This window comes from Alexandromys fortis, unplaced genomic scaffold (assembly GCF_014885135.2).
Source record: "Alexandromys fortis isolate MF-2015 unplaced genomic scaffold, M_Fortis_MF-2015_v1.1 scaffold_15, whole genome shotgun sequence".
In the NCBI taxonomy this organism is placed as follows: Eukaryota; Metazoa; Chordata; class Mammalia; order Rodentia; family Cricetidae; genus Alexandromys; species Alexandromys fortis.
In genome coordinates, this window is record NW_026067911.1 from 2,000,938 (window position 1) to 2,009,696 (window position 8,759).

General features: G+C 48.1%; 1 protein-coding gene across 4 annotated transcripts in view; it reads right to left on the minus strand.

Annotated features, from left to right (window-relative positions):
- The window catches only part of Fxr1 (FMR1 autosomal homolog 1), a 48,630-nt gene extending 47,810 nt beyond the window's left edge, over positions 1–820 (minus strand). Inside the window, exon 1 of one of the 4 annotated variants that reach the window (XM_050138337.1) lies at positions 698–820. In XM_050138337.1, the coding sequence (XP_049994294.1) occupies positions 698–748 (51 nt within the window). In that variant the 5' untranslated portion in view covers positions 749–820. The remainder of the gene's footprint in view (positions 1–697) is intronic. The other 3 variants (XM_050138334.1, XM_050138335.1, XM_050138336.1) reach the window with 3 other exon arrangements.
- Between the last annotated feature and the right edge of the window lie 7,939 nt (positions 821–8,759).

An 8,759-nucleotide genomic window follows, 5' to 3' on the forward strand; every position in this document is an offset into this window, starting at 1 on the left:
TATAAAAAAAAAAAAAGCGCAAAAAAAAAAAAAAAACCAACAAAAAATACCTCCTTCGCAGCAGCCTGTGAAGAAACGCGTCCCTCCCACCTGCCGCCTGGCCTCGGGTCACCTTTGAACCCCGCCTTCCCAAGTCGCCTTTCTCCCCGGCGGAGGGGCCGCCCGCTCCCCAGGCCGCAAGCACCCCGGCCCGCCCGCCCGCCCGCCCGCTCTCCCCGCGGCCGCCATGGGTTCGCAGGGCCCCGGGGCGGCGCGACACCGGGGTGAGCCTCGGGGTCCGCCACGACGCCGCGGGCGAGGCGGACAGGAGCCCCGCAGGCCCAGCCGCCCCGGGGTCCCAGTGAGCTGCCCGCCGCCGTCTGCGCCCCCCGCCCGGCCAGGCCTTCGCCGGCGCGCCCGCACCCCAGCCCCGCGCCTCCGGCCCGGCCCAGCCCGGCCCGGCCGCCCGCGTCCCGGAGGCCTCGGGCCGCGGCGCTCCCGGGCAGCAGGCAGAGCCGGCGCCCGCCGCCTTGTTTCCAAACATAACGGAGCCCGGGCCCCCGAGACCGTTAAACCGCGCCGAGGGCAGACGCCAGCAGCGCGGACCCGCTGTCCCCCGCCGCCGCCCGCCGCCATGCCTCGGCCCCCGGGGTCCCCGGCGTCCCCTGCCCCTGCTCCCGATGTCCAGCTCCCGCCCCGGCCGCCCCGCGGCCCGTACCTTGTAGAAAGCCCCGTTGGAGCCGCGAACCTCCACCGTCAGCTCCGCCATGTTGGAACCGCAAAGGCCGCTGGGAAGAGATTCTAGAAACTTTCCAACGCGAGGGGAGGAGGGGGGAGGGGCGAGCGCCGCGGGGGAGGGGCGGGCGGGAGGGAGGGCGGGACGCTCCCGGCCCGCTACCGGGCTCTCCGCTTGCGGCGCCGCTCTGCGCGGGTGCTCAGGCGGCTTCCCTGCGGCGGGCCGGGCCCGCCCCGCCCACGCCCACTCCCGCGCGTCCCGGCTCGCGCACAATGAGGGAGGCGGACCCGCCCGGGCGCGCCCGCCGACGCTCCCCTCAGAACCTGCCCGGCGGCAGCCGCGGCCTGGCGGGCTGGCGGGCTGGCGGGCGGGCGGGAGCGCGAGGAGGGCCGAAGCTCTCCGGGGAAGCCTCTCCTCGCGACCTTCCTCTGGAGCCTCGGGCTGGCGGCCTCGCCTCAGGCCCTCCCAGTGAGGAGCCTTTCCCGCGGCGAGCCTGGGAAGGCCGCGCTGGGGCTCGTGCTTTGCCCCAATCCTCACACCGTTCACGGGCCTCGCCCGGCGCGAAGCCAGCTCCGCACCTGTACCCGGCCGAGCACGGTCACCTTAGTACGTTAGGAGAGACTGGGGGACTTGCGAATTTTGGAGGGGATTTTGCTGGAGACGTAGCCTCTCGGGCGCAGGTTAGCCTTGAACCCACAGAGCTCCTCCCTCTGGCCTTCTGAGTCCTGGGATTTACTTTTTCAAAGACTTTTTTTTTTTTTTTTTTAACAATGAGGAATTGTATTTGCCCCTGATGCAGAACACATGTGAAGTTTTGCGAATACGATCCAAGAACCACGTTTTGTGACTTTACCACAACCTACCCCAGCTCTGAAACCATGGTGGCACTAGTACTTGGTTTATTTTGATGCGTTAGTACCAAACTAACGAAACTTAGGGTTTTGGAAATATTACTTGTTGAAGAATTCAGTTGTAAGTGTGTTCTTACATGGCCGTTTCCAAAGGAAAGTCGGTATATTTTTCTTTGCTTTATTTGGATTTCGCTGTGTAACCCAGCTGGCCCCATTTCCCACCCTGCCTCCTGCCAGGTGCTGGGTGGGATTACAGACACGCGTTGCTACTCAGCTGCTCCCAGCTATCTGTTGCTTTAGACAGAAGTCTAATTAAGTAGCCCAAGATGGCCTCCGAATTGCCTACCATTTTCTAGCCTTGGCCTCCAGAATGCTAGGTTTACTGATGCGAGCCCCCTCACCCAGCTCCTCCTTGGCTTTTTTTTTTTTTTTCAGTACATTTTCTTTACATAAGATTAACCCATTTCGCTTGGCGATGGTGATGCATGCCTTTAATCCCAGCACTAGGGAAGCAGAAGCAAGCAGTTTGGGAGGTTCGAGGCCAGCCTGTTCTACAAAAGTTTGCTCCAAAGCAACAGAGAAACCCTGTCTCGAAAAAAGAAAACAAACAAAAAAAGATTAACCCATTTTAAACTGAAAGTTCGGTAGCTAAATGATCAATTTAGAACATTTTCATTACAAACAATAACACTTGTTCTGTTACTACAAATGCTTTTGTGACTGGCTTCTTCCATTTAGAATAGTATTTTCAAGGTTCATAGTATTACTAGGTATTCTTTTTGTCACAATGTCACCGTTGTATAAGCATACCACATATTGTTGGTGTGGGTTTTTTGAGTATGTTTTGAGGGTCAGGGTAGTGAGAATTGAAACCAGGTTCACACCCTAACCATACACTCTGCCACTAAGATACACACATCACTATCTACTAAGGCCTTTTATTTGTTCATCGCTCCTGTGAGGGCCCAGTGTAGTAGCCCATGCTAGTAACTCATCACTTCTGTGGAGAATGCAAGGGATCAGGAATGCAAGGTTATCCTCAGCTATCTTACCAGTTCCAGGCCAGTCTGGACTACGATAGACTCTCAAAAAGAACTCCACTGATAGTTGAGTCATAAGTCTCTTAGCTGTAATGTTGCTGGGGTGGGTGCCCAGCGTGGTGGCGAACACCTTTAACTCAGAAGCCAGAGGCAAGAGGATTTCTGAGTTCAAGGCCAGCCTGGTTTAGATAGCTAGTTCCAGGACTGCTATCTCGCCTCAAAACAAACAAAACCAAAAACAAACAAACACAAAAAGCTGGAGCAGAAGAGGTGGCTCAGCAGTTAAGAACTCTTGTTCTTGCAGAAGACTGAGGTTTGTTTCTCAGCAATTACAGGGCAGCTCAAAACCATATATAACTCCATTTCCAAGGGGATCCATCACCCTTTTCTGATCTTGGAGTCTCCAGGACCACGTATGGGCACAGACATATATACAAGCAAAACACTCATAAGCATGAAATAAATATGATTGTTTTGTTTTTCAAGATCTAGTTTCTCTGTAGCATTGGATCTTGTCCTGGAAGTCTCTCAGTAAACCAGGCTGACCTCGAACTCACAGAGATCCACCTGCCTCTGTCTCCTGAGTGCTAAGAAATGGATGCTTCTGATATGTAGATGGAGGAAGGCCTGAGTAAGTGAATGTGTATTGTTGACACGGGCATGGCAGTGCCAAGGATTCCAAGGCCTCACACACATGAAACAACATGGCAAAGCCATTACCAATATGAACCAGGCTCGAGAGTTTTCCCCCATTGATCGGTGTGGGGAAAGACTAGGGACTTCGGCTTCCTCCTCCCAGAGGAGATTTAGCCTCCTGAGGTTAGCTCACACCCCACCCTGTGCTGTACCTAACAAACATGCTGAGGTTCTAAGTTGCAGACATAATGGAACCCCACCTGATCTAGGCTCACTGTGTGCATTTGTGTGACTTATCATTATTATTTTTATTTTCTCAATGTCCCTAGTAAGGGTCTCAGGACACAAGCTGTGTGGGCAATGGCACTGATGTGAAAATTCATGTTTAAGTTTTTGAAGTTCATCTCTCTTGGCTATCTACCTAGACATCTACGTGCTGACTCCTATTGTGATAACTCAATGTTTTGCCACTCAAGAAATGGTCAGACTCTTCCAGAGTGGCTCCATGTTTGGCCACCTACATGTAGGCAGTAGGTCCTCTGACTTTCCTTCAGGAAGTTCCCCCTTCCCTCTTTCCTCTCCCTCTCCTGGTGTGGAAAGTCTTTCTGTCTGTGTGTTGCTTTTATTGGTTAAGGCATAAATCTGTTTCAGCCAGTGGCTTAGCAGAATAGGGCAAGGTGGGAGTTCCAAGCCGGTAGAGCAGGAGAGAGTAGGCAGAGTTAGTGAGAAGTCATGTAGCTGCCAGAGGAGAAAGACACAAGCTGCCAGCTGGAATCTTGCCAGTAGGCCATGAGCCTCATGGTAAAATATAAAATAATAGGAATGGGTTAATTTAACATAGAAGAGCTAGCTAGCAATACATATATAAGTGATTGGCCAAGCAGTATTGTGAATAATATTGCTTCTGTGTGCTGATTGCAGGACCAGGCAGGAGAGAAACCTCCACTAACACCTTTCTTTTCTTCTCTATTGTAGTCGTTAATATATTGTTTAGGATGTTGCTTCTTTGTTTAGATTGGAGCTGTGTAAACTTCTACTTGACCTAAACCAAAGGCTTCTAGATGGTATAAACTCTGAAGAGTTAGAGTTGGTCTTCTTTAGACCTTGTAGACTAAAAACATTTTTTAAAATATTTATTTCTTTGTTATGTATACAATATTTTGTCCACATGTGTGTCTGCAGGTCAGAAGAGGGCACCAGATATCGTTACAGATGGTTGTGAGCTACCATGTGGTTGCTGGGATTTGAACTCAGGACCTTTGGAAGAGCAGGCAATGCTTTTAACTGCTGAGCCATCTCTCCAGCCCCCAACTAAAAACATTTTTTTTTAGACTCCCAGCCCACATTTCACTACTCCTTCTAGGTAGATTGATTTTCATCAAATAACTGAGCTTAGCTAGCATCTGTTGACTCTGGTAAGCTCACAATCCTAGGTGACAGAAGCAAGATGTAAACCCTTTATTTTCTGTTTCCAACAGTCAGATTGCTAACTGCAGCCCCTGTAATTTATTTATAATGGCACATGATATAAATTTAAAATAACTATTTTTGTCGTTATTACTACTTTAGTATGTATGTGTGTGGGTCGGTGTACGGGTGTTCACCAAGTTCAGAAGACAGGTTTGTGGAGTCAGTTCTCACCTTCCATCTTTTACGTAGGTTCCAGGGATTGAACTGGGAACTCCAGGCAGCGAGCATTTTTACCCACTGAGCCCTCGTGTGCTCCCTCAGTTCCTTTACCAGTCCCTTGGAACACAGAAGTTACTCTAGAATCTGTCTCAAGGACATTTCAAAGTGGCCAAGTGTGTGGGATTTAAAAAGAGATAAAGCAATGATAGAAGGGGCGGCCGGCAGGAGCGCTGATGATGACCTAAAAGCAGCTGCATGGAAGATCTGCAACCAGCAAGGGTGATTGCTTCCCCATGGATATTTTGGTGGTTTGATGAGAACCACCCCTCCCCCAACTCATATATTCGAATGCATGGACCCCAGTTAGAAGAACTGTTTGGAAAGGATTAGGAGGTGTAGCCTTGCTGGAGGAGATGTGTCACTGGGTTTGAGCCTTAGGTTTCAAAAGCCCACACCATTCCAAGTTAGCTCTCTCTGCTTCATGACTGCATCTCTGTTGGAGACCTGCTTTGACAAGGATACCACTTACCAGAGGAGGGGTGTGGGGATTAGAAAAATAAGTAATAAGAATGAAGACATGAGTGAAAATAACGAAACAGAAACATAGAGTAGTATTGGGAGGGAGTTCCAGTGAATACTGAAATCGCCTGTGTTTAATTCCCATTTTCTTAACTACCCTGACCCCAAAAGGTAGGAGTAAGATAAAAATTGCATTAACACGATACAAGGAATGAACATACCAGGAGAAGGAGTACAGACTACATCCTTAAACTTTGTTTTGCCAAAACAAGACAAGTAATGGCCACACCCTAGACCAAAACATTCTGTAGGACAAACCACTCCCTGGTTGGAATCCATAGTTATCTCCCTAAGGAAGTAGGAACTTGGTTGGATCCTTAGACTTTTGTTTGAGGTAGAAATAGCTCTACCTCTTAATACCTGAAATACCAGGTCTGGATATCAGCCTCACCTGTAGACAATAACCTTGAGAGCGTAGAACTCTCTAAGCTAATCAGGGTGGAATGGAGCCTTGAACTTTGTTTAAGGTAGAAACATCTGCATCTTAATACCTGAAATACCAGGTCTAGACATTAGACACACTTCTTGTCTGAACTGTTGATGATAGCCGTGAAGGCACAGAAGTTCCAACTCTCTGACCTTTACTCAAGGTAGAATGGACCCACACCTACGAGCCCTGTCACATCTTAAGATGTTGTAAGCGCTCAGGTAATGTTTCAGTGCCGTGCCTGCCTGCCACTGCCATGCTTCTGCCATGGTAGTAGTGGACGCACCCTCTGAAACTGTAATCCCAAAAGGTACTGGTGTCTTATCTATCATAGTAGTAGAAAGGTAACTAATAGTATTTGGTACTGGGGAGTAGGTTATTGCTCTGATAAACCTGACTGTGTTGGCTGGAGGAAGAATGTGGAAGACTTTAGTATTTTGGACTTGGAAAATGGTTGAACATTGTAAGTGGGGTTCAACAGGCCATCCTAGACGGAGCTTGGAAGATAGCATTGCTGAGAGTAATGGGGAATATTGGAGGCCCAGCTCAAAAGGTTTCAGAGGGAAAGAACTGGGCTAGGGACCATTCTTGACTATTTTGGCAAAGGATGCGGCTGTCTTTTGCCTATATCCTAAGAATCTACCTGAGGTAAATTGAAAAGTTTTGTACTATTTTTTTTTCTTAGAGGAAATTTCAACACAGCCTGTAATATTGAATATATAACATGGTTATTAGTAATCACTCTTATCCAGGTTTACCTTGAAAAAGAGAAAGCAGCCGGGCGGTGGTGGTGCACGCCTTTAATCCCAGCACTCGGGAGGCAGAGGCAAGCGAGGCCTCTCTGTGAGGCCAGCCTGGTCTACAAGAGCTAGTTCCAGGACAGGAACCAAAAAGCTACAGAGAAACCCTGTCTCGAAAAATCAAAAAAAGAAAAAAAAAAAAAGAGAGAGAAAGCAGAGCAAAAAGAAATATAAAGTGTACAGAGCACCAGGAAATTTAATGTTGCAACCGAAGCTTGTGCTGAGAGAGATAAGGAAGATGCCAGTAGCCAAGTCAGAGGAGCAGCAGGTGGCAAGTGAAGTTCAAGGTGTCAGCCCACCAGGAGGAAACTCTGATGGGTCATTGTCAAACAGGCAAGGCCCTAGACCTCAGACCCTGGAATGTCTTTTGCTTCTGCTGTGCCTGCTAGTGTTTGCTGCTACAATCTATCTCTGGTATCTGGCATGGCATGAATGGGTGTGGGGAGATCCCAATGCCTGTAATGTAGTGTGCTTATCTCAAGGAGACATCCCATTCTACTGGGCATTTTGACCTGTGGATTATTATGTACTAAATAATAAACTGTACTGTATACTTGATTATAATAATAGTGTTAGCGAATACAGAGTTTTGATGAATAAAAATTTAAACAAGGACATTTCACACCGCTAGAACACAACTGAGGAGCTATATAGACTGTGGGCTTAGGCTAATGATTAAGAAAGACAACTGAGTCCCAATAGCCCAGCTAACTTGAATTCTTTTAACCTTAAGGTCACAGGTTTCAGAATGCATCACAACTGAAACAAAACTTTGAAAATAAAGTTAAGCTAAGATGTTTTTCTCAAATAGCTTTGAGGTGAAAATCCCAACAAGACAGTCTAAAGTTTTAGGAAGGCACATAGTTGAGTGAGGAACTCGTTAATGTCGGGAACAAGAACAAAGCAACCCAATTAATACTAGCTAATGTACTTTTCTTGCTAGGATTGGTTGATGATCAAAGGTGATGACTGTTATTCTTAAAAAACGATGAGAGAGCGGCTACAAACGGTCCCCAGGCGGGCTGGCAGAGCCCGCCATGGGAAAGCGGCTACAGGCGATCCCCCGGGCTGGCTGGTGGAGGGAGCCCGTCATGAGGGCGGCTACAGGAGGGCACGCTTCCTTGGCCCACGGTGGCGGCAGGTAACAGACACGTAAACACAGGAAATAGCCATAAGTATTTATTAAGGAAGGGGGAGAAAGAAAGACAGAGAAAAGAGATAAAAGGAGAGAGGAGAGATAAAAGAAGAGAGAGAGAGAGAGAAAACGCGTGCACACGCCAAGGAAGCAGAGAGAGAGAGAGAGGGTCCCAAGATGGCGATGGGCGGGTCAGAGGTTATGGGAGTGGGCGTGGCTAGGGCAGGGACCCAAGATTAACAATGACTAATTCCTTTTACCCATTCTTGTCCTCAATCTCCTGATATTAAAAGAAAAAAAAACTGTTGGTGACTAGGAATACACTCTGAGGATTTAAAGTGCAGCTGATGCCTGGCGGTGGTGGCGCATGCCTTTAATCCCAGCACTTGGGAGGCAGAGGCTGTGGATCTCTGTGAGTTCAAGGCCAACCTGATCTACAAGAGCTAGTTCCAGGACAGGCTCCAAAGCTACAGAGAAACCCTGTCTCAAAAACCCAAAAATAAATAAATAAAAAAGTATAGCTAACTGATTCTTTTTAATATATAAAAGTTTATGTTTGGATTCCTTTATGAGTCCTTATAAGATTACCTTTCAAGATGAGCAATAAAGTAATTGAGCCTTTCTTTGTAACTGCAAAGTGCAGTCTGCCAGTAAAAGGCCTGACTGAGAAGAATACCTTGCTTTCCCACACGATTAATCTATAACAAATTGCTTGGGTACAAATGTGTGTGGGTTCTTGGAATAATTTGTTTTCTGTCTGTAATACATAAAATATGGCAAAGTTGCTGGTTTTTTACTGTTTGTTTTCTTTTTTTTCTTTTTCTTTTTTTTTCTTTTTGGTTTTTCGAGACAGGGTTTCTCTGTGGTTTTGGAGCCTGTCCTGGAACTAGCTCTTGTAGACCAGGCTGGTCTCGAACTCACAGAGATCCGCCTGCCTCTGCCTCCCG